The 24,390-nt window shown below is 38.4% G+C and overlaps 2 protein-coding genes across 7 annotated transcripts in view; one reads left to right on the top strand and one right to left on the bottom strand.

The window, feature by feature from the left end:
• The window catches only part of PHYHIPL (phytanoyl-CoA 2-hydroxylase interacting protein like), a 96,084-nt gene extending 94,834 nt beyond the window's left edge, over positions 1-1,250 (top strand). Inside the window, exon 5 of the mRNA XM_060034965.1 lies at positions 330-1,250. Coding sequence (XP_059890948.1) covers positions 330-864 — 535 coding nt within the window. The 3' untranslated portion in view covers positions 865-1,250. The remainder of the gene's footprint in view (positions 1-329) is intronic.
• Positions 1,251-1,387: 137 nt separating this feature from the next.
• The window catches only part of FAM13C (family with sequence similarity 13 member C), a 136,217-nt gene continuing 113,214 nt past the window's right edge, over positions 1,388-24,390 (bottom strand). For 5 of the 6 annotated variants that reach the window (XM_060034961.1, XM_060034962.1, XM_060034963.1 and 2 more), the window contains 6 exons: positions 20,921-21,002; positions 19,292-19,503; positions 9,275-9,370; positions 7,750-7,949; positions 6,114-6,215; positions 1,388-2,974 (listed from right to left, as the gene is read on the bottom strand). In XM_060034961.1, the coding sequence (XP_059890944.1) occupies positions 2,851-2,974; positions 6,114-6,215; positions 7,750-7,949; positions 9,275-9,370; positions 19,292-19,503; positions 20,921-21,002 (816 nt within the window). In that variant the 3' untranslated portion in view covers positions 1,388-2,850. The remainder of the gene's footprint in view (positions 2,975-6,113; positions 6,216-7,749; positions 7,950-9,274; positions 9,371-19,291; positions 19,504-20,920; positions 21,003-24,390) is intronic. The other variant, XM_060034960.1, reaches the window with a different exon arrangement.

Here is a 24,390-nt window from a genome sequence, read left to right as displayed (position 1 = left end):
CACTTCTAAAATCCAGTAGGCATATAATGGATGTGGTTTCAGCCATAAGATGTCTAATTTCACTTTGGTTTTCCTGGTCAGGAAATTTATTATGTAAAAGACCTCTGAGGTTTGTAGCAGAGCATCCTTACCTTAGAGTCAAGGGTAAAATTTAGCCTTCTATAGGAAATGTTAAACGATGCATTCTCCTTGATCTGATGGTAGGATGGATGAGCACTCAGGCTTTTAATAGTAGACAGTAGACCTTTAGGCCTATCACCATTAAACTCTGTAAATCAGTAGCTTTACCACTGTCATACCAAGCAGTGACCATTCATTTTCTCTTGCAGAGAACACCATGGGAATGCTATGCAGCCCTCTGTCAAGGATAACAGTGGTAGCCATGGCTCTCCCATCAGTGGAAAATTAGAAGGCATCTTCTTCAGCTGCAGCACTGAATTCAATACTGGGAAGCCACCCCAGGATTCACCTTATGGAAGATACAGGTTTGAGATTACAGCAGAAAAACTTTTTAACCCCAATACTAACTTATACTTTGGGGACTTCTACTGTATGTACACTGCTTATCATTATGTGATTCTTGTCATTGCCCCTGTGGGATCACCAGGAGATGAATTTTGTAAGCAGCGCCTTCCTCAACTAAATTCCAAGGATAATAAATTTTTGACCTGCAGAGAAGAAGATGGGATGCTGGTTTACCACCATGCCCAGGATGTCATTTTAGAAGTCATTTACACTGACCCTGTGGATCTTTCTCTAGGCACTGTGGCAGAAATCACTGGTCATCAGCTTATGAGTTTATCTACTGCAAATGCAAAGAAAGATCCCAGCTGCAAAACCTGTAATATTAGTGTTGGACGTTAATGCCCACTTTTCTTAGTCCCCTTTCTTCCCTTAGGAGCACTGATCCTCTGTTGTCCATTTTCATCACCAGATGTCTTCCACTGAAGCATGCACATGCCGCTCTCACCAAAAGCAAACTGCCACTTATCAAATTTCATTCAGAGCTGTTTTAGTGTTTCCTATTCCCTACCCTTCCCCCTCCTTTCAATGCTGAAATATCCTAAGTTGTCCTTCTGACACTGTTGCCTAGATGCTGCAATGTTTTAATTTTTCCTTTATGCCAAACATAACCAATTATATAAACTGCTTTAGCAAAATACAAAGTAATGGAAAATAATGGCTTATAAATGGTGTTTAAATATGCACTCATTTTAATCTACTGAGCAAATATTGGGATTATTCCAAACCGCATGAAAGGGTGTAATTGCAGCATGAATTAAATCTTGAAGCCTAGAATTGTCAGCACTTCCAACTTGTTGTTTGACAGTGTTATTTATGTTATTTATATTAGCTAACAGGAAACAACTACTGTGTTTCAACATAATAAATATAATAGAAAAATATTTTATTTGTATTGTATAAAATATTTACAATCTTATAGAATATATAGAGTTACATTTTAATAGCAATTGTATACATGTCACGAAACCATTTCCCTTATCAAAGATGTAGTTTGTAAACCTCAAATAGTTGTGTATCTGTTCTGTTACAAGTAGATGACTTTAATTAAACAAATTTATGAAGGACATTATTCTGATTTATAAAATATCAGGTAAATACAGAGAAAACAATAAGCCTCTGAAATAGTCTGCTTCAGAAATAGTCAATATTCTTCCCATCCAAACTATGTGAAAGTGTGAATGTGTTCAACACCATGCTTAAACATTACAGAAAAGAGAAATATAAACATGGTTGGTACAAGAGAAAATGTGGACCTCTTATTTTTACAAAAGCAAAAGTAATAAACAGGTGATTGGCTTAGTACAAAACTGCACACGCTAAAGTGGATAAAGCAAATAAAATATCCTGGCTTCTTTCCCAAGGTGTCATAGCAACAATTTCTAAACCTTTCATTTCATACAGAATGGAGAACAACTATATAGTTCATGGGAAAGTTTTTTGACTTCACAAAGTATAGACCTTGGAACATTAAAAAAAAAAATTTCCAATGGAAAAATAGTTATATAATCTTATAGTAAACAAAGATTAGCAATCATAACTATGATCCCATTAGATTATATACTACAGACACATCTATCCAAAATACCTATTTTCAAATTTTAATATAATATTTTATTTTAATATAAACATCTGTTATATAGACAAAGATAATTCACAAAGTACATGCTATCAGAATGAACTTTGGTAATCAGAACTGTAAAATTTTAAGTAACAGATAAAATAATGTGCTATTTTTATATAGAAATAAAAAATTATCAGTGACACATTCTCGTATATTTTAGGGTGCTGAAAGCCTAGCAGATTTAAGGAACAAGGTAGTAGATTTTTTTTATCACTTAAAAATCTATTAGAAGTTTCAAATAAATTACATTCTTACTAGCTGTATTCCTTCCTACATAAAATAAAGTTTCTTTTCTTCCTCTTACTGATTTTTTAAAATTATGCTCTTTTCCATATGTCAATATAAGCAATCTTTGGACACTAAGTAGACTTTCTTAACCAGTAGCCCATTTAACAGGTGGATGCTTTGTGTTATTTAGATTTGATAAAATAGATGTTTTCTGAAATAATTATATTGACTGTGCATTTTCTCCCTGGCCTGGAGAAGACTGAATTTTATTTTCCAATTATACTGTTCCTTGTTGTATCTCCTCCCTTTTTAATCCCTTCTACTCATTTATAATTACACTTGCCATCCATTCTTAAAAACAGCTAATACACTAAAGTGCTTCAATTTTCATTTGTCATAACTACTTAGCAAGAACGGCAGAGGAAAATAAACTTGACTTATCTTGGGTCAAAGTGATCACAAACATTTCCTGAACCTCAAATGGTTTTGGCCACATCTTGCTTGCTGATGAGGACCTCTAATAGTCTCAGTTTGGCTTTTATATGCTTGTATTCGTAGTACTCATCTGCCATTGGTATCCTATCTTCCTTTTGTGGACTTCTGCAAAAAAGAAAATATCGTCCATTAGTTAATAATGAACCAAGTCATTAAAAATCCTTTTCTAACTCTTACATGAGAAAAGTACAGGGTAGCAGTTTCCACTTGATTTTTTCATCATGTCTTTTTTTCCCTTCCCTTTTACCTTCATTCACTCCCTCTTCCACATGTTACTAGGTTTCAATGTAACAGTACTCTGAGAAGTTAAATATTTTAAGTGTTTTGCAAATATATCCAGCGCATAAACATATAACGTTGGGGCAAGTGAAAAGTTCCGAGGGAAATAAAAACCAGAACCCTCAAGGCATTCTTATCTAGTCATTCTCCCATGATCCATGCCTGTGTAGAATGTTCAGCCCTTACAGTGATAGTTGCATTTTAAAATATTAACCTAAAGATACAACAGAAATTACATTAACAGAAATAACTTATAAATTTATGGTAATAGGAGAAGAAACTAAGTAGTTAACCTTACAAACATGAAATATTTCTAAGTTTTCCTGTAATTGTAATACCTAACTCTGCTAATGTACAGTAGAAGAATCACTGAGAAGTTTTTTTAAGGAATTTGAGTCTAAATTTCAGTGGTTCTCTTTGCACACTATTTGTACTAAGACTAGGCACATGATGATGCACATATTTTTATACATATGACTTCTAACTACCAGATGTTCTTGACACTTATTTTGAAGAATAATTGGATAGCATCTGGAGTTAAAACCATTGCCTTCCCAGAAAAATACATCGCCAGGATATGTTTTCTAAAGGAAAGTAGTTACTTCAGTATCTCAGAAGGGTCTTTTAAAATATTTCCAACCATGACTTTGAAATACAAGGGGTGGGTACACAGGTGAGGTCACCACAATTGCCACTGAATATAAATACAGATACTCTCCAATATTAGTATGGCTGAAAACACTTAATATTTTACCTGTACCCCTTCTCTTTTCCCAGTACTGATAAAGATACATTTATATTACTTCCAAATAGAAGCCAAATAGAAGAACAGCTAATCTATAAAGATTCCCTACGAATACAGTTACCTACTTATGTTTTAACACTACATATACTGCCCTGAAATTTCTAGTTCAGAACTCAGAACAGCACACAAATCTTTGGACACGGTTCCTCTTAAATGCTGTCTCAATTATTTAACATAATTGCTTTGCCTCCCTTCAATATTCTGAGCCAAACTTATCAACTGGGTGTCTAAATACCACCTTAATTTGTGTAAACATATCTAAGTGAAGAAATGTTCTAATTTATAGGGAAATAGTATAAGCCATTATGCAATTGTCCCTGGTCCTTCATACTCCATTTTAGCTAATAAACAAGAGTTCATTGGCCAGAGTGAAAATTTTTGCTAAGTATTTCCTTAAGCAGTTTTCTCATTATATAAAACATACTGAAGCGTTTAGCACAGTTCCTGGCTCATAACTGTTAATGTCATATCTAGATAATTATGCTTCTCACATGATGAATATTACCAAGAACACTTATAGTACCTTAAAATTTTTAGTAATCCATTTGCCTGGTTATTTTAGCTATGTACAGTTAACCCTTCCCAATGAAATATTTTAGGAAAACAAGATTCATATTTCCTAGCCATTCAACCATTTGATTTTACTTGTAATATAGCACTACTTCTGCATTTAGTTTAAGTGTATTACCACAAGAGGGCATATAACCTCAATCAAGTATTAGGCATATCTGAAGTGAGTTTAGGACTCACTGGTGCATTAGAATGCTATACACATAACGTAACTAACTTCCCTGTATATCAAAGGCATGCCAAGTACCATTGCAGACCCATTTGGCAGGACTAGTTAACATACTGGGCAGTTCTCAAACTCTTTAAAGTAAATTTCTGGGTTCAGATAGGTTTAAAAAAATGTAAAAGTTGTATGGAAATTTTGTAAAGGAAAAAATGGAAAAAGAAAACAAGAAATTATGTTTTATATTCTAAATTTAACAACCGTGTAACATTTCTCACTAGATAACATCAGCAGAAAGGTAAGTAACTTGGACTTATAACAGTCAACTTGAAGATTCCACTAGAAAACTAGGTGGGTTACATCTGTACTTGCTAAATGCAAAATGTTTGAGAGGTCCAGTCCTAGTGAACAGCCCTGGAGGACTGAAATAGAAAGTTACTGACTAAGAGGTGAGTAGACCAAACTTTCAGGATGCTTTTAGAAAACAGTCTCTTCTCCATCAGGGCAGCCCTCAGGCTGCTGAAATCAAAGCGATTCAAGAAAGGCAGATACCTAGATGGAGAAGAATACTGAGGAGCCAGTGTATCACAGACTCCTACCTCTGCCACCCTAATAACTCCGTGACTTTGGCAAAGTTACACCCTTTAAAATTTTTTTAAAGACTGACGTCCCACACGACAACTACAGCTTCCCAAAGTTATCCCAGGAACTCTAATTATTTCCTCTTCCAACTGTGGAAACAGGCTCAGGATAGCTAATTGGCTTGTCTCTGTCTCTTCCAGAACTAGATTAATAATCCTTTTCTCATGATTTTATATATATGCAAATATATAATTTTGTTCACAATACACCAAAATTTAGAAGAAACTAATGGAGTGCATAGTGAGACTGGGTTGACACAGAAAAAGAGAGGATATAGCTAAACATTTATTTAAGGGATAGAAAGAATAGGAATGAACTCTTGACCAAATCCTGAAATAAAATAATTAAGGGCAGATCCTGAAGCTTAAAGAATATATTTAAAGCAAATGAAGAATTATTTAATAAAGTAGGGAGTAACCTGTAGAACTAAGTAACCAAGAACAAAGAAGTTATATGGGCTGAAACATTAAATATTATAGTTTTTTTTAAAGGTTTAGGTACATTCAATTGTAATGAGATTTATTATGCAAAGTTAGGGATTTGGGGAGTTCATCTTTTATTTTTTAAAGCTTTGCTGTCTCATACTTGATAGTTACAGCCTCCCATAAAACATACCCAATAATGATACTACCCAAATGTTGCATTAGACAAATCCTGGGTCTAAGTCACTTTGGAAATTATTTATGTCTTATATAAAGTCACTGTTCCTGAAAAAATTACAGCTCACTCTTAACAGCAGTTCTCTAGGAAATATTAGCTTAAAAAATATCTCTGCCCACACTTACCTTCCGGTTTGTTTAAAAAACTGTTCCTCAAATTCTCTTAAGGCTTTCCGAAGTCTCTTCTTGTCAGCCCTAGTTTCTCGGAGATGGTCAAGAAGTACAGGCCTGTATCAGGTAAAATATATACGCTCTGGCATAACTGAGAGCTCATCATGAGCAGAGTTACCGATTTAGCAAAAGCATATTATGATACAGAAGTGTTCTGCCTAAAAGTGTGTCTTTTGAATAAATATGACACATGTAGAGCGTGACCATAGGGGAGCACATCACTGAGAACATTACTTGATGAAAATAATGTCCTAGGAAAATGGAAAGGGCAGACAGGAGGCAAGCAGACTGAGTCCATTATAATAAGTGGTGAGGGTAAAGGCCACATGAATACATGAGAGACAGACAGACATTTTGGAGGAATACTCATCAGTATTTGGTGATAGACTAAACATAAGAGGCACAAAAGGGAGAGATTTGAAAGAAAATTCTACCCTTAACCTAGAGTATAGGGGGAATGGCAAAACCCTTAGGAATGAAACAAAGACCCAGAGAAAGCTATACTTATGTCACAGATTCTCCTCACTTCATTCTAAGACAAGAGAGAAAAGTCATATACTTCAGAGCAGGAATTTTTATCTGGGGAACTTGTGTCTGGTTCCAGAAAGTTTGTGAACTCCCTGAAATGATATATGGGCATTTTCTAAAAAGTAAAAAATTCCATTGCTTTCAAAAAAGTCCAACACCCCCCAAGAAGTTAAGAACAGCTGCTTTAGAACAGCCAGCCAGCCAACCAACCAAGAAAGAAAGAGAAGAAAAGGAGGGAAGAAGAAAAGGAGAGAGGGAGCCAGGGAGGGAGGGAAAGAGGAGGAAGGGGAGGGAAGAAGGAAGGATTGATGTTCTGCTTCCAAACAGGTCACTCTTCTCTGGGCTGAAACTGGGGTACCAGCTGATATATGCACAGTAAAATCTCAGCTTGCAACCCAGTGCTTGGTCTTGCCTCATATTTATGGGGACTCCATCCCTATCTTGGGGCATATACTCACCACACTATTATACATGTTAAAGAAAATCTCATGATCTGGCCTGTAATATACAAACCAAAGAAGGCCAAATGATCAAGAGGAGTGTCAGCTACTGAATAATGATAATAACAACAATACTACTACTAATGAAAATCCAAATGGCTCCTGACTGAGTGGCCATGAGGAGAAAAAGGTCAGCTCATTTACTTAAGTCCCAGTCTGGAGAAACCATTTTATCTAAATAGAATAGACTAAGATAAAGGCCCGGACAACTGCTGACCCAGCACAGGATCCCAATTCCTTTTGGTCCAGCATTTTCAAAGGCCAGCTCTGCTTTACACACTGCCAAGCATTAGATTGGTGCCAGACCCTGCTGAAAAGATGTGCAAGAGTAGCAAATGGACCATTAGCATTTATGACATCCTTGGACCTTACTGGGAGCCTTGGTTCCTCATGGCTTTGTCGTCTCAGTTTTCCTGTTAAAAGGATAACCAGATTATGCTTTCTGCTGGATAGCATTTTTTAGAGCGTGTAATAGCTCTTCTGCATTTTGTGTGTACGAACATATAATGTCCCCCAGACCAGAAGGAGTTAAAGGAGACTCCACACTGAGGAGTCACACTCACATGGTGGCCTCATGTAAATTGGACATGGAGAGAGCTGGTTGTTTGATTTCTTTCTTTTCATCTGGTAGCAGGAGCCTAACAGGCTCAGTCTCATTAGAGTAGGTGAGGTGGTCGCCAATAGGAAGGTGGGATGCTGGGTTTGGCAAAGAAAGTTGTTGGCTTCCCTGTGGACAGTCTTCATCAGAGTCTTCTTCCTCCTGCTTATCATAGGAAGAATTAAATAAAGTTACAAAATGCTAAGTGCCTCGTGAGGAGGCAAAACCAGGAAGGGGAACCATAAATAAACACAATGAAAACAGTAGATGATCCCTGTGCCTACTGGGAACCAAGAAGAAAGCAACCAAGAGGAACTCTTGCTCAGCTGCATCAAAAACTTGCAGAAGTTAATGAGCAAAGAAGCACCCATCCTGGGCTAAAATGCTCACCAAGCTCAGATCTCTCTGCTGGGCCAAAGCAGGCACAGACGTCTAGGATATGTTCCGATCTGGGCTGCATTGCCTAGTAATTCTTCCCTTTCACCCAGGCCTTCTGGGCCCCAGCTTCTTAACAGTTATATGGGTTAGGATGAGATGGACCATAGACTTCTTTTGTCATCCAGTAATACCCCAAATCAGGTCCTGGTGTGGGCCACTTTCAGATACAGAGAATACTCAGATAATTGACAAATTCAGGGAAGAGCTCTATGAAGGCCAAAACAAAATCGAGTTACTGCTTAACCTGTTCAGGTAATGCTTATCACAACCAAAAGATTTTCTTGCAAGGAAATCTGAAAATCATACCCCGTTTTAAATTATGCTTCCTTAATTGGAAAATTTCAAAGAGTATGAATCACTATTGTCTTTGTCTTTAGAGTTGTGGAAATATAAATGTACTAAAGTATACTTAAATTTGAATTTGTTAATATTTCTTTTAATATTGATATCTTGAGCAAGTGACTGTTCTAATATTGATGGAGTAGGATGTGTGGTGCTTTTCAAGTTCTGTATTCCCATAAATCATTCTTTATTAAAAGTAGTCTAACTCAGTTTCAGTATTCATATTTTCTATTGAAATAAATCTACTTATATCTTGCACAGAGATGGTCAAATGGTACCAAAAACAAATGCTGCATTATATCAAGGAACATACTATCAATTTTATTATTAAAGGAGAAGAATTAACAACACATAGACTAGAACAGCTCTGTTCTGTCTAGCTGTGTTGTTGTAAATTAGGTAATGCCAAACTAAAATCCATCAGTTGTTCTCCTCACCCAAGCAATGAAAGCAAGTGTAATAACTGGCTTCAAAGATAGAATTGCTATCTATTCCTGTTTCACAATAGTTTTAATTATCAGCCACTGTTAAGTATAGTACTGGAGTTGAGGGAGACCACGTTTCTACTTTGTGAAAAAACAACTGGCCTTGTTAGCAGCATATCTTGCAAAGAAGGCTCCTTTATAACGCTCATGGTGCTGCCTCCCTAACTAAACATCAATACAAAGCACAAGGACAGATTTCTAGTTAATGCAAACATCCCGACTTACAATTGTTGGAATAAGGGAAGGCGTGGACAAGATTTGCTTGATAATTCTGTATCTGTCATAAAGAGGCTTTATGAGGTTCTTGTCTTGCTTAGTTACCTGGAAAACATGAATAATTATTGTTCCTTTCTCGAACAAGAATGAAAACACATCAATGTTTTTAGCAGGCCAAAAAAAAAAAAAAGTTTTGAAGCCTCTAAGGGATTACAATACTAAAATGTAACAGTAATCTTAAAAAGGTAAGTCATTTATAAGACACTGTGAAGCACACGCCAATTTTCTTCTAGGAAAGTTTCTTAAAGGATAGGTCCAAGTTTAGAAATAACGTTTTTAAAGCTTACTGAAGGACTCCTCAATGTTTAAATGGTAAGGACCCTGTTTTTTAATTACTTCCTCATTCTTAAAAAACCAATGGGTGATCCAAGAGCTATTGATTTTTCTTCTGAAACATGTATTTTATCTGACTTTCAAGATCTTTTATATCTACAGACACCAGCCTTGTCCAGGTCTTCATCACTACATACTCGGATTATATGCTAGCTTACTGGATAAATCTGACATAAACTAAATATTTTGGATAAAACAGTTAACCTCTCTGAATTCTCAATTTCCTACTATACAACAAGGAAGTTGGAGTTAAAAAGTTCCTTCCAACCAAAAAACTTCATAACCTCTTGTTTACTGATGTATTCTATTACCCTGCTGCTCTTTGACTCATCCCTAAGCACCATTTTTAACATGTCACAAAGTACATAAAATTTTAAACAGTTTCCTACTTATCTATTAATCATCTACCTACCTACCTATCCCAACCTATCTACCTCTCCAGCCAAAATGACCAAACTCCTCTGCTTGCCTTCATTTTCCTCCCTGATGTGTGTCCTGCATTAAGTTTTCTACATATTTACCACAAACAACCTCCTTTTCATTCTAGTCCAATGGTTCTCACTCAGCAGGTAGTGGGAAGGAAATGGTAGAAATAGCACATAGCATAATTGCCCAAGTGTCCTATCTGACTCTGCCTTCCAGATCCCCTCTGAGAATCCTGAAGGAAAAGAAAATGACTCAAGCAGGTGTATTTTTTAAGCTTTCTAGTTATTCTCATGCTACCTTACCCCCATCCCAGTTGAGAAACATTCTGGCCCTTTTTTTTTTTCTTAACATCTTTATTGGAGTATAATTGCTTTACAATGGTGTGTTAGTTTCTGCTTTATGACAAAGTGAATCAGTTATACATATACATATGTTCCCATATCTCTTCCCTCTTGTGTCTCCCTCCCTCCCACCCTCCCTATCCCACCCCTCTAGGTGGTCACAAAGCACTGAGCTGATCTCCCTGTACTATGCGGCTGCTTCCTACTAGCTATCTATTTTACTTTTGTAAGTGTATATATGTCCATGCCACTCTCTCACTTTGTCACAGCTTACCCTTTCCCCTCCCCGTATCCTCAAGTCCATTCTCTGTGTAGGTCTGTGTCTTTATTCCTGTCTTACCCCCTAGGTTCTTCATGACCTATTTTTTTTCCTTAGATTCCATATATATGTGTTAGCATATGGTATTTGTTTTTCTCTTTCTGACTTACTTCACTCTGTATGACAGACTCTAGGTCCATCCACCTCACTACAAATAACTCAATTTTGTTTACAAAGCTACAGTAATCAAGACAGTATGGTACTGGCACAAAAACAAATATAGATCAATTTAATAGGATAGAAAGCCCAGAGATAAACCCATGCACATATGGTCACCTTATCTTTGATAAAGGAGGCAGGAATATACAGTGGAGAAAAGACAGCCTCTTCAATAAGTGGTGCTGGGAAAACTGGACAGCTACATGTAAAAGTATGAGATTAGAACACTCCCTAACACCATATATAAAAATAAGCTCAAAATGGATTAAAGACCTAAATGTAAGGCCAGAAACTATCAAACTCTTAGAGGAAAACGTAGGCAGGACACTCTATGCCATAAATCACAGCAAGATCCTTTTTGACCCACCTCCTAGAGAAATGGAAATAAAAACAAAACTAAACAAATGGGACCTAATGAAACTTCAAAGCTTTTGCACAGCAAAGGAAACCATAAACAAGACCAAAAGACAACTCTCAGAATGGGAGAAAATATTTGCAAATGAAGCAACTGACAAAGGATTAATCTCCAAAATTTACAGGCAGGTCATGCAACTCAATAACAAAAAAACAAACAACCCAATCCAAAAATGGGCAGAAGACCTAAATAGACATTTCTCCAAAGAACATATCCAGATTGCCAACAAACACATGAAAGAATGCTCAACATCATTAATCATTAGAGAAATGCAAATCAAAACTACAATGAGATATCATCTCACACCAGTCAGAATGGCCATCATCAAAAAATCTAGAAACAATAAATGCTGGAGAGGGTGTGGAGAAAAGGGAACACTTGCACTGCTGGTGGGAATGTAAATTGATACAGCCACTATGGAAAACAGTATGGAGGTTCCTTAAAAAACTACAAATAGAACTACCATACGACCCAGCAATCCCACTACTGGGCATATACCCTGAGAAAACCATAATTCAAAAAGAGTCATGTACCAAAATGTTCATTGCAGCTCTATTTACAATAGCCAGGAGATGGAAGCAACCTAGGTGTCTGGCCCATATTGATCTTCCTTTTCTCTGAACTTCTCTGTGTCTCACTGTCTGGGCCTTAACTGTTTTCTGTGTTTCGGTTTTGTCTGCGCAAATAAATTATATCACATATTTCTTCAAATTCTCACAGTACCCAATGTATCCCCTTTCCTACTACCCATCTAACAACCCAGCTTTATATGCAAAAGTAGTATAATTTCTAGAGGTCTTTTCTTTCAGTAGAAAGACCACCTCTCTCTGTAGAGCATTTTAAGTATTGGTTAAGTAATCCCAAGAGCTTTTCATTTTCTAGCTCAATCATTCCTTAAACATTTTCTTAGTCATGACACATTTTTACACAGAAAATAAAAAATTATTTCATATATTCCATGGGATTTTAATAGGTGACAAAGAAAAATAAATCTCTAAGTTCAGAAAATACTGAAATAATGTTTTTTATTCAGTATCTTATTGGGACTTATATTCCATAGAAAGCTCTTCAGAAAATGATACATTTAACTATTATTGGCATCTCTATTACAGCTTGATTTTTTTGGTTTTATTTATTTTTACTATATTTTCTGGATTCTAGAAAAGCTAAATTTAGTCTTAGAAAAAGAAAAGAGTGACCAAAAAGCAAGTTAGAATGATGAATGCCATTATAGAAAAGTTCCTTCCACAGATGCTAGATAAAAGTCGGGGTACAGGTACAATGTATGGCACTCATCTTTCACTCTCATGATTCTATGATTTTACTTTTAGGATCATTATTAAAGTAATCCCCAAAGACAGATGTGAGGGTTCAATGGCCGTAAGTACAGGACTTCAATGCCACAAGTGCTTATCCTCAAATATATGTGCACAGGAAGGCATGCTGCCTGAAGAAGAAGGGTTAGTGGTGAGATTATGTGCCAGGAGCTGTCTTCTACTCAGGGGCCTATGGACACCAGCTATTATGAGGCCTGCAATGTCAATCTTCATGGTGGAAAATGAGTCAAGACGTAGGCTCTGCAGGATAGGTACCTCAAATCTAAGGGGCAGAAATACATTAGACTTTGCTGTTCCTCGGCCACTTTCTACTAAGAATCAGACCATTCTCTCCTCTTAATTCAATGGCTCTGTTTCTGAAGTGCATCCTCCCTCCCTAATTCTGCATATTGGTGGCTGACTATGGTATGTTAGTAGTATCTAACATGATTTTTATTTAAATGGAGAAAACACGACTGTGTTGAATAACCTGAAAGAGCCAGAGAGAGATATCCAGCGCATGAATGGGTTGTCAGATTTTAAAGATAAATATAAGGAGGTAAACCCCAAAGCTAATTATCCCTACTTCCTGCTCCTCCATTTTATATGGCATCAGAAGAAATGTAACTTAAAGGAGGTTGAGCAAGAAGGGACTGTTCATAGAACAAAATTTGATATACTTTGTTGATAGCTTGACAATTCCGTCATGAAAAACTCCAGGCCCCCTATCCAGTAGGTTACTCGAATTATCAAGATCTGGAATAGTACCCCCCAAACAAGCTGGCTTTCCAAGCAGAACTGCTGCTGAGTGGTCGGCCCAAGTGTTATTTCTTTCTAGGCCCTGGTCAGAAAGTTGTCTGGGGAAAAAACTGCCACAGCTTAAGTGCTTTTACCACCATGCTTGTTATCCGTTCTCCCCATGGCACTGGTCCCACGTATTCTTTCACAGTAAACCACGGAAACATAAAAATCAGTCGAACCGTCACCATAAACAAGCTCTCTCCTCGAGAGGGAGGTAAAACTGACATTCTCCTCTCTGGACAGTGAGTGACGAGAATCTATTACTCTTTAGCTTAGGGACTCAGGTCTTGCCAAACTTTCCCTGTGTCTAAGCCTCCCCAGCCCCTCACTGAGGGAGAAAGTATATGTGGAACAAGTCTGAGAGCTTGAACTAACCAGTCAGTCCAACAACATGGGAAGTCAATAATGAACATAATCATACAAAGCAACTGCTGAAGAGAATGGCTTGGTCAATTCAGATTTCTAAGCATACTGCCAATTAATATTGGCCTTGAAAACAGAGGTCATGAGTTCAGATAACTGGCTTGAAGAATTACACACTATTTTTAATTTGGAAAATTATGGAATCTCTGAACCTTAGGTTCTTAATGTGCAAATTCTTAATATGCAGAATGAGGATTTTTAATTATCTTATGTAAATGTCCCTGGCACAGAGTCAGGCATACTAAATGTTATTTAAGCTATCAAACTAGTTGATTTGAGGTTACTATCAATGTTGTAAATTACTAATAAAGGAATACCATGGTGCTATCAAAGCATAAATTTTAAAGATAAAAAAATTGAGAAGCACTCTATGTCGATATAAAAAGCTATCTAGAATATGCAAAGTGAAAAATGGATACATAATTATGTAGCCTGCTACGTTTTTTCAAAAGGGGCAAATTAAGAATGTGTATTGATGCTTTCTTGTATATGCTTTATATAGAAACTCCAAAAGGACACCTAAAACATTCATAGCAATAGTTACACCTGCTTAGAGTGGGAGACCTCAGAACTGGAGCTGGCAGATGGGGTGGGAAGGAGTCTTTTTAATGTGTAACCTTTTATATTTTTTGAATATGTGAGAAAGTATTACCTATTCAGAAAATTAAATTTTTGTTAAAAAGGTAAGTAGAAGAACTTGACAGGGTCTTCCTTTTGGTGCATTTTACCTGTAAGTCTTCCCTCTCTCCAATGCACAACTACTCACTAATCAGTTATCAAATTTTTACTTGATTTAAAAAAATAAAATTAATTATTATGTTTTTTAAAAATCTGCTTTTCTACACGATGACCCAAAACCTATGGGATGCAGCAAAAGCAGTACAAGAGGGAAGTTTATGGCAATACAATCCCACCTCAAGAAACAAACATCTCAAACAGCCTAACCTTACGCCTAAAGCAATTAGAGAAAGAAGAACAAAAAAACCCCAAAGTTAGCAGAAGGAAAGAAATCATAAAGATCAGATCAATCAGAAATAAATGAAAAAGAAATGAAGGAAACGATAGCAAATATCAATAAAACTAAAAGCTGGTTCTTTGAGAAGATAAACAAAATTGATAAACCATTAGCCAGACTCATCAAGAAAAAAAGGGAGAAGATTCAAATCAATAGAATTAGAAATGAAAAGCAGTATGGAGTTTCCTTAAAAAACTTAAAAATAGGACTACCATACAACCCAGCAATCCCACTACTGGACATATCCCCTGAGAAAACCGTAATTCAAAAAGAGTCATGTACCACAATGTTCACTGCAGCTCTGTTTACAATATCCAGGACATGGAAGCAACCTAAGTGTCCCTTGACAGATGAATGAATAAAGAGGATGTGGCACATATATACAATGGAATATTACTCAGCCATAAAGAGAAATGTAATTGAGTTATTTGTAGTGAGGTGGATGGACCTAGAGACTGTCAGACAGAGTGAAGTAAGTGAGAAAGAGAAAAATACCATATGCTAACACACGTATATGGAATCTAAAAACAAACAAACAAATCGTTCTGAAGAATCTAGGGACAGGACAGGAATAAAGACACAGACGTAGAGAATGGACTTGAGGACATGGGGAGGGGGAAGGGTAAGCTGGGATGAAGTGAGAGTGGCATTGACTTACATATACTTCCAAATTGTAAAATAGCTAGCTAGTGGGAAGCAGCTGCATAGCACAGGGAGATGAGCTCGGTGCTTTGTGACCACCTAGAAGGGTGGGATAGGGAGGGTGGGAGGGAGTCGCAAGAGGGAGGGGATATGGGGATATATGTATATGTATAGCTGATTCACTTTGTTACAAAGCAGAAACTAACACATCACTGTAAAGCAATTATATTCCAATAAAGATGTTAAAAAAAAAATCTGCTTTTCTCCTCAAAGATGCTGCAGTTAATGAAGGGCCAGAAGAAGTAACTGCCATTACTCACCCAGTTGGTAATCTGTGCTGTGCACCTGACTCCACCTACAGTTCTTGGAAAGGACAATAAAAAGGGGATATATGCCAGTACCAATTCAGGATTTTCAAAAGAAAAGGACATAAATAAGCACCACAATCAGACCTAGGGTTGATTCATTCATTTCCAGTGCTCAACGGATGCCCTGTGACCGAAAAGTGATTATCTCCAAAAATCATCCATAGATGGTGGAGGAAGAAGATTACCCGGTAGCAGTATCCGAACTGACAAGGCAATGCTGTAGGGTTTATCAGCTTTAGTATGAGCTCTGACTAAACACCAAATGCAAAAAGTTCAAGAGGAGTCATAACGAAGGTCTCTCTAGAAAAGAAATAACTTCATCTTGGAAGCTTAATATTTAATGCATTTTAAGCAGTAGAGCAAAGACTCCAGATGAAAATCATCCATCAATTTGAGTTTAAAGAATTGGGACCTAATGAGATAATCTCAAATGTGAATAAGCTCACTGAGGAGCCAGGAATAATACTATTGTGAATATTTTCAATCCTCCCTTTGCTGCTTCTGTGGCTTCTGGACTCCCCCTTAGGAACCACCTAATAGTTGCCTAGCCACTTCATGGTCTGCTGCGTTAAGCTCTCCCAGGACCAATACTGCAGCTTTAGATATTGAGACGTACATGTTCTACTGCAGATGCTCTCTATTTAAAGGGCCTCACTTTAGCCTACTGCAAAGATAGGTTTATTTGAAGGGGCTTCTGACACTAAACAGTTTAATGGCTATTTCTTTTAAAATAACAGAAATAAATTTCCGTTTAAATAAAGATGACTTCTAAAGAACTCAGAGTTTTTCTCTGACCTTCAGATTTTCACTTACATGTTTTTATTTGACGTGAATACCTCAGGAGGGTGATCGACCATCCCAGTTTTCCCAGGACTGAGGCTTCTGGTGGGCCATGGAATTTTCAGTGCTAAAGTTAGAAAGTCTAGGGAAACCTGGGATGGTCGGTCACCCTATTCCTGAAAGATCTTAAAACAAACATGTCCAAAACAGACCTCCTGAGTTTTCACTCTCACCCTCAATCTGCTCCTCTAGTTTTTCCCCATCTCAGTAAATGGATCCATCTTCCTTTCCTTCACTCCCTACCATCCAACGATTCAGCACATCCTTTTGATTCTATATCCAAAATATACTTTGAATGTGTCTACTTCTTTCCATCTCCAAGGCTACCATACTAGTCCAAGCCACCCATTTCATCTTCCCTTTTCCACTCTTTTCCCCTATGATTAATTCTCCATACAGCAATCAAAAAGATCTTTAAAGTGTAAATCACACCATGTCACTTTCACACTTACAACCATTCAACAGCTCCCCAATCCTCTCAGTGGCCTAAAAGGTCCTGTGTTAAGTGCCCTGATCTATCTTTTCTGACTTCATCACATGCCATCCTGTGCTCCAGCCCTCAGACCTGAGAACTCCAACTACAAACAAGCTCTCCCTTCAAAGGCCTTCATACTTGCAGTTCCGTCTAGAAGGCTCTTTGCTGCTCTCTTCGCCTACTGATTCTTCTGCATTAAATGTCATCTTATTGGCCTTCCTAATCACCCTATATAAAATAGAAACCATCCATACTCATTATTTTCTATCATATCATTTGTTTCTTTGCACAGTACTTACACAAAATTTTAATGATTTTGTCTATTGAGTTATTTCTTGTTGTATCCCAACTCCCAGAAAAACATGAGCTCCGTGAAGGCGGTCACCCACATCACTTCTCTATCTTGTTTATTTTTTATATCCAGCATGGATCATAGTTCACAACACATAGTAGGCACTCAAATCTTTTTGCAAATGAATGATTGCCCACTGGTCACCAGGCATCTCCTTTTACTGTCACAATAATTATATAAATAGGTATTATCTGTATTTGATAGATGAGGAAGTTGAATATCAGAGAATTAGTTCACTTGCCAAGTGTGTATGATTAGAAAGTGTCTTGTTCAAGGACTGAGTCCTGCTCTAAGCTTATTATACCAGTCCCGACTCATCCCTCACTCCTTAGTCAACTGAGTAGAACACAGAATTAGGACTTGGGTGTTGACCAAGCTGCTTTTATAGACGTGGTCAAAGTAACTATAAAATACAGGAAAGACCTTCAGAAGCACTGAAGGATGGAAAACCACAGATGTGCCTGACTATGTGTGTGTGTTTATACACACACACACACACACACACACACACACAGAGAGAGAGAGAAGTTAGTTATCCACTGGCTATCACAAAGTCTAGAATATTTGGGGGTGGGAGGAGGGGACAGGTTGGCTGAGTGGATGAAAACCACTAGTCACAACATATATTGGTTATTTTTAAGTTTAAAGGTATTTCATAAAGACAGAGGTAGCCAAGGGCCCATTTCTACTTGTAGATCACGTGTAAAGGACTAGTCCGGGGGCATATGGTAAGCCTTTTGGGATTTCGTAAATGTTGCCACCTTATGATCAAGACTAGATAATGTACAATAGAACAGGTGAAGCCAGCATTCTCCTCAAGAAGACTTCATTTCAAAGTCAAACATGCTAGTTTGTTCTTTCATATATCCATTCGCTCTGCCAACATTTATTCAATACTTACTTTGTACAGACACTAAGGATCATGAACAATAAACAGCCTAAACTCTACTCAAGAAGTTTCAAGTACTATAATGAGAGACAGAAAATGGCACAGAGCATAGTTAGAGCTATGTTAAGGTAGCTACAGATTATTCAAGAAATGAAAGGCAACCACATCACTCAGAGTTCAGACAGGAAGGACTACAAGGAAGGTTCCTTGGCATAAGTAAAATGTTAAGCACAGATATGCAGGAGGAGGGATTAATAACCAGGTAAGTACTAAATATTAATTGCTTTCATCATCATTTTTGTAAAATATAATCTTTTCTTTGAGCTCCAGGCGCCCATATCCAAATGCATAATTGACAACTCTATCTGGGTATCTCACAAAGATTTCAAAACCAAGATGTCTAAGCTGAAGTCTTTAGACATCTCACCTAACATTCCTCAAGAAACCCTACGTCTCTATTCTTATCATATAAAATACTAAACCACTTTCCTTACTATTTATACCTCATCCCCGCTTTATTATTTCTTAATAAAACATACAGTAAAATGAGATTGTAATCCTAGTCTTGGGTTCATTTGCTAACTTATCGGGGGAAGTTGGGGAGAAAGGAATATGAAATGCCCTAGTGTCTTTACCATGCGTCTCCCACCAGCATGCGACACTGCAACCTCCAGAATGGCAATGCCCTAGGTCATAGCTAATAACCCACTAGGAACTCATCTGACTGAAAGTTCAGAGCCAGTCTCCTAAAGATATTTATGTGGTACCAAAGTGCTCTTACAAATTGGTCAAAATCACGATCTCAGTGGCACCATGTGGAGTGGTGGGGCCCTGTGAAGGTTGGCGAGGTACCTTAGAAACCTCCTGAGAAGGAAGCTGCTCTCTCTTCTCCTTCACGCATGTCAACACAGCATCTGGAGTCTCCTCTCCAGAGGAGCCTGGCTCAGGGCCCACAGCTTCCGGCTTCCCATTCTCTCGGGGGACTGCGGGCTGCTCGCAGGATGGATTTCTCGGTGGGCCTTTGGGAGCACTCCCTTGTTCTTCTGACAGCTTCAGCTTTAGTTCTAAGAGAGATACCATGAGTTACCAGGAGCAGGGAGGACTGACTCATTGGCCCTAATAAGAGCAGAGAGCCTTTCAGGAATTCCTTCCCTGATGCCAAGTGAGTGGAAATGAACAGTGCCGATGATGGTTCCCCAGATGTGAAAACAGAGGGCTCTTGAGGCTGGGATCTCATGGAGGTGGAGCATCACCTGTGGGAGTAACTCAGTGGTCTAGATTCCCGAGGAGGATTCCTGGAGGAAGACCAGTGGTACCTGGCCCCAAAGTTTTCACCTGTTATCTATCATGACGCCTGAGATTCTATACTCAAAGATTCATTTACTTGGGTTTTGAAAGTTGTGCAGCCATTAAGAGCCCCTGCAGAAATGCAAGTACTTCTGGAAGGCATTACACAGTGCAGACGTCTGAGGATACACAGGAGGGGTGCGGAAGGGGACATGGGAATGCCAGCCCCAACTTGACAGATTTCACAATTTTGTCTAATGCCAGTATTTAAAATCCAGAAATCACCATTATTGCAATGTGACTTTATATAAACCTACGTAATTAAAAATAAAAAGGCCACCTGGGACTTATCAAGAAATTAGATTTCAGAATATGCTAGGGGACTGCTCGTTTGAATGAGGCCATTTATATTGATTTCTCAATTACATACATAGCTCATCTTCTCTGTTTGATGTTTGTTTTTTAGTTAGGCTCTGGCGTGGTGTTTAAACACCGCATATATTATAAACCTGCTACATCACTACACTTCAATACCACTGAATTAATATTCCTTTCAGTTCTTTATCACCATCCTTCTAGAAATCTGGAAAAACTCCCATGTCTCTAAGTATTGAAATAAAAAGTGTAGAGAGAGGAAGAAAATAAATTTTTATTGGTAAATAACCATCATCCCTTAAGATAGATTTTAGAGTTAATTAATACTCACACCACCATCTCCAGAGAGACAGAGAAAGAAGAACATTGGATTAGGAAGAAGGAGAACCAAGTTCTACTCCTAGGTCACCACCTCCCAGCTACATCACCTTCCCCTCTCTTGACATAGATGTCCTCATCTGTGCAGTGGGGTGTGTGGCATAAATGATTGCTCAGGCCTCTTCTGTTTCTAACAGACAAGAAGCCAATAATAACCCAGGGAAATGAATACTCCACATGTTGAAATGTTCCTGGCACTGAGGTGAATCGTTCCACCTGGGAGTCTGGAGTTCCTCAGTCTCTTCACAAGGAGATGTATTAAATGGGATCAAACAATGAAGGGGACCCAGGACGCTTTATTTCAAGATGGGGCCTCTGATCTAGGCAGGAGACAAGCTTAAAGAGGGCACAGGTGGAAGAGAATCAAGAGCTCCTTGGAGCACATTATCACGATTTTATCTGCTTCCTTCCTGAGAAAGGAGACCCTTGGCTGGCATTTACCTTTGAGCTGTTTACGACCTTTAGCCAAATCATTCATCCATTTCAGGACTTCAGGATTAGATGTCTTGTCACCATGTGAAGGCTGCAAGGGAGGGAAAAATGGGGATGGAAGGAGGTAAAGGGAGGGAGGGAGCGAAGAAAGAGAGAAAAGGAAAAATAAAATTTTAAACAGCTAAGGCACACGAAGGTAGTTCAGCAACATATAAAGCTGGGAGAGAGATTCAGGCGTGATACCTCCAGTTGATGGAGTTGCCTCTGAAAAACAGTGAACATTGTTGACCTCCTCCACTCCTTCATCCTTGCCATGGACACTGTTTCTGAACACACCTGGTCACCTAGCATTTTTTACATAGTCCTAACTATGTCAGTGCCCCCTACAGTCTAACCCTCAATCACCTTGTGGGCTACCCATACCCAACACCCCATTGCCAGGTCATTCTTTGTATCGATGTAGATGGCTCTACTGATACAAACCAGCGCTTCCTCCCTTGCCTCTGCTCATGACTTATGACCAAAACCTGCCTGGGGAACACTGATAAACTGGAAGCTTTAGCTCCTATCAGTCATATCCTCCAAGCTGAAGAAAGGAGACCCCAGGATCTCTAAAACCTGACAACAGTCTGAGAAGTCAGTATGTAAGGGGGATACCCAGATTTCACTGCTCTCCCTGTTTACAGACTCAGTATTCTACTGGGCTAGCATTAAAGTAGAAATTAACTATATGAGTATGGACTTGGGCAAATTATTTAGCCTCTCCATGCCTCAGTTTCATCTACCAAATGAGGATTATAATACCATCTCCCTCATACGGTTGCTGTGAGGGATGAATTAGTGAATATACGTAAAACACTGAAAAGAGTTCCAGGCACATGCTAAACACTATAGAGGTGTTAGCTAGAATTAAAAATATTGTTATTGTTATTATTACTGGCAGAGGTGATAGCAGTAGTAGTAGTAGTGGTTAACTACCAGACCTTCAAAGGAATGGTGAATACGTCTTCACTAACAAACATACACGTAGGGGTATGTACGTCCTACCTAGTAGCTAATCGCACTTGGATGTGGCAATAAGAATATAGTTTTACTTTTAGAAGGATATGACTCCGTTCATACAAATCATTCACCTTAATTTCTGGATTTCTTTTCAGAGCCTAAAAGTAAATTTTCTACAGAAAGAGAAACTGGGAGAGAAGAACAGCCAAACATACCTAGCCTCCAGCCCCACAGGTCAGTAGGAAACTTTCTTAAACAAGTTGAGGCCACCCTGGTAACTTAAATGGAGGCTCAAGAAGATTAGTGGTTACTTTGAATTGGGGATATACAAAGAGCTATATAAGCACGCTCAAGAAGACATCACAAACACTGTAATAGGAGCCAGAAACGTGTACACTGTTAGTGACAAGTCTAGTGGCTCTGCCATGTTTAAGAATCCATTAAATCCGTATAACATCAGCAAGATGTTGGTGAGAGAGAGACACAGGGAGAGGAGTGTGCTCCTCTCAAGTTCGAAGGAAAAAACAGTGCTTGTGTAAGAGGATCATCAAATGTACATGGGATTAGATGTTTTAATTGGGAAACACAAGACATGGTTCTGTCACTTCTATAGTGATATAAAAACCATACAGTTTAAAATCAAGATGGAAAATAACACTGCGGGGAAATGACAGTGATTTTTCCCCTAGGGGAGCCCAGAAGGGAGACTCTGGTTTCCAGTAGGGAAGCCCTGGTTTCAGGACCATGGACAGTGACACAGAGGCCACTCCTCCAAACTGCTGTGCCTGGTCCTACCCGTGGTCTGCTAGAATGATGCACTGGACTGCTTCCCTGATATAACGTTTAGTGCTTTGGCTTTGGGTAACAGTCTGGTTATATGAACAGTCAATGTTTTACATGTGATTTCTCGAAATCCTCACAGAATTCTTCACTCTGATCTGAAAACACATCTTGTTCTCTGGAACACATCTTTTTCACTGGATATGTTCCACACAGTTAATGCAATCTTCTGAAACACTGTTAAAAACAAAAATGAAAACCTAAGACCCTAAGCCAAGGACCATCAAAGAAGCTTTCACTACTGCAAACAGGACTTAAGAGAAATTGAAGGCTGAATTTTCTGACAAAATGTTTTAAAGCCTGAGATCATTTTCTGAAATGAATTTCGTATCTCCCTGCTCTTGGGCGAGCTTTCAAAAGAGGTTAAATCAAGCTCACAAGGACGGCAGCTCTCAGATCATATGGAAGGTTTTTATATACGAGCTGTGGATCTTCAAGCCTTCTAACGTCTGAACTGTTTCAGTTTAATAGGCCCCAAGGACCATACACCCCAAAATTACACAGTGTAGGTTTCTTTCAGTGTAATTAAAATGGAGCTCATGAGTCACATAACTGAGGGTACGACTGGACCAGATCTGTGGTCTGCCGAAGATGATTCAAAAGACACTTTAGAAAGATTTATGGATCAGGAATGAAAGGACCTATGTTGCTGTCTTGGCTACATCAATTCTTTGCTGTATGAACCTGGAAAGGTTACTTCCCTTCTCTGGGCCTCAGTTTCTTCAATGGTCAAATAAGAGAAGACTAACTGATCCCTTCTAATTCTAAGATTCTCTAATTCTACTGAAAGTGAACATCTGGCTGAAACAGCCTTTTCTAAGTCCATGAGTCTAACAATAGTTAAATGTAAAATCAACTGTAGGGAATAAGCACAGTTCTGGATATGAAGTGAAATGGTTGCATTCAATAGAGAAGGAAAGATGTATATTATACCAGGGCATCAGACTAGCATGGAGGCCCAGCAGCTCGGATTCAAAAATTAGCAGCGGGTGCTATTAACCCCGTCGTCGGGTTGCCGGGAAGGAAAGCCATACACACAGCAACCAATTAAAGCCCATTAACATGTCAAACCTCTAACCACAGCCTGGCACCCAGACAGGAAAGGTGAGGGGAAGCCCTGTTTCCTGAGACGTGGAAGGTTCTGATTACTTCAAAGACTTTCATACACACAGAAGCAGTGACCATGAAGCCTTCTTCCTTTACTGCTCCCAAATTCATCCATCTGCATGTTTAAGTGTGCGGGCACGTGTCTACTCTGGCCCTAAAGCTTCTCCAGACAAAGGCAGGAGGTGCCAGGAGAAATTCTTTTCTAAGATACTCAGCTGCTGGGTGGCTGTTACAGCTGAGAAAAGTAATCCAGGGTCTGCAGCTGCAGGTAGAAAAATCCAATGGAAAATTAATGTCTATAATTTTCCTTTATTTTTTGACAAGGCAGAGGTTGCCATGGGATAGCCTATTCAAATATCACTCCAACAGACTAAAAAGTTAATAATATCTAAGACCACTTACTTCCTTTGTGCCAAAACTGTAAAAAGCATTATATATGCACTCCCTCCTTTAATACTCACAAACGTAAGAAGTCACTACTAATATTAACTCCACTTTACAGATGGACAAACTGAGACTCAGAAAGATAA

This window comes from Delphinus delphis, chromosome 16, assembly GCF_949987515.2.
Source record: "Delphinus delphis chromosome 16, mDelDel1.2, whole genome shotgun sequence".
In the NCBI taxonomy this organism is placed as follows: domain Eukaryota; kingdom Metazoa; phylum Chordata; class Mammalia; order Artiodactyla; family Delphinidae; genus Delphinus; species Delphinus delphis.
The sequence above is the reverse complement of the archived record's forward strand: the minus strand, read 5'-3'. Positions and strand labels throughout refer to the sequence as shown.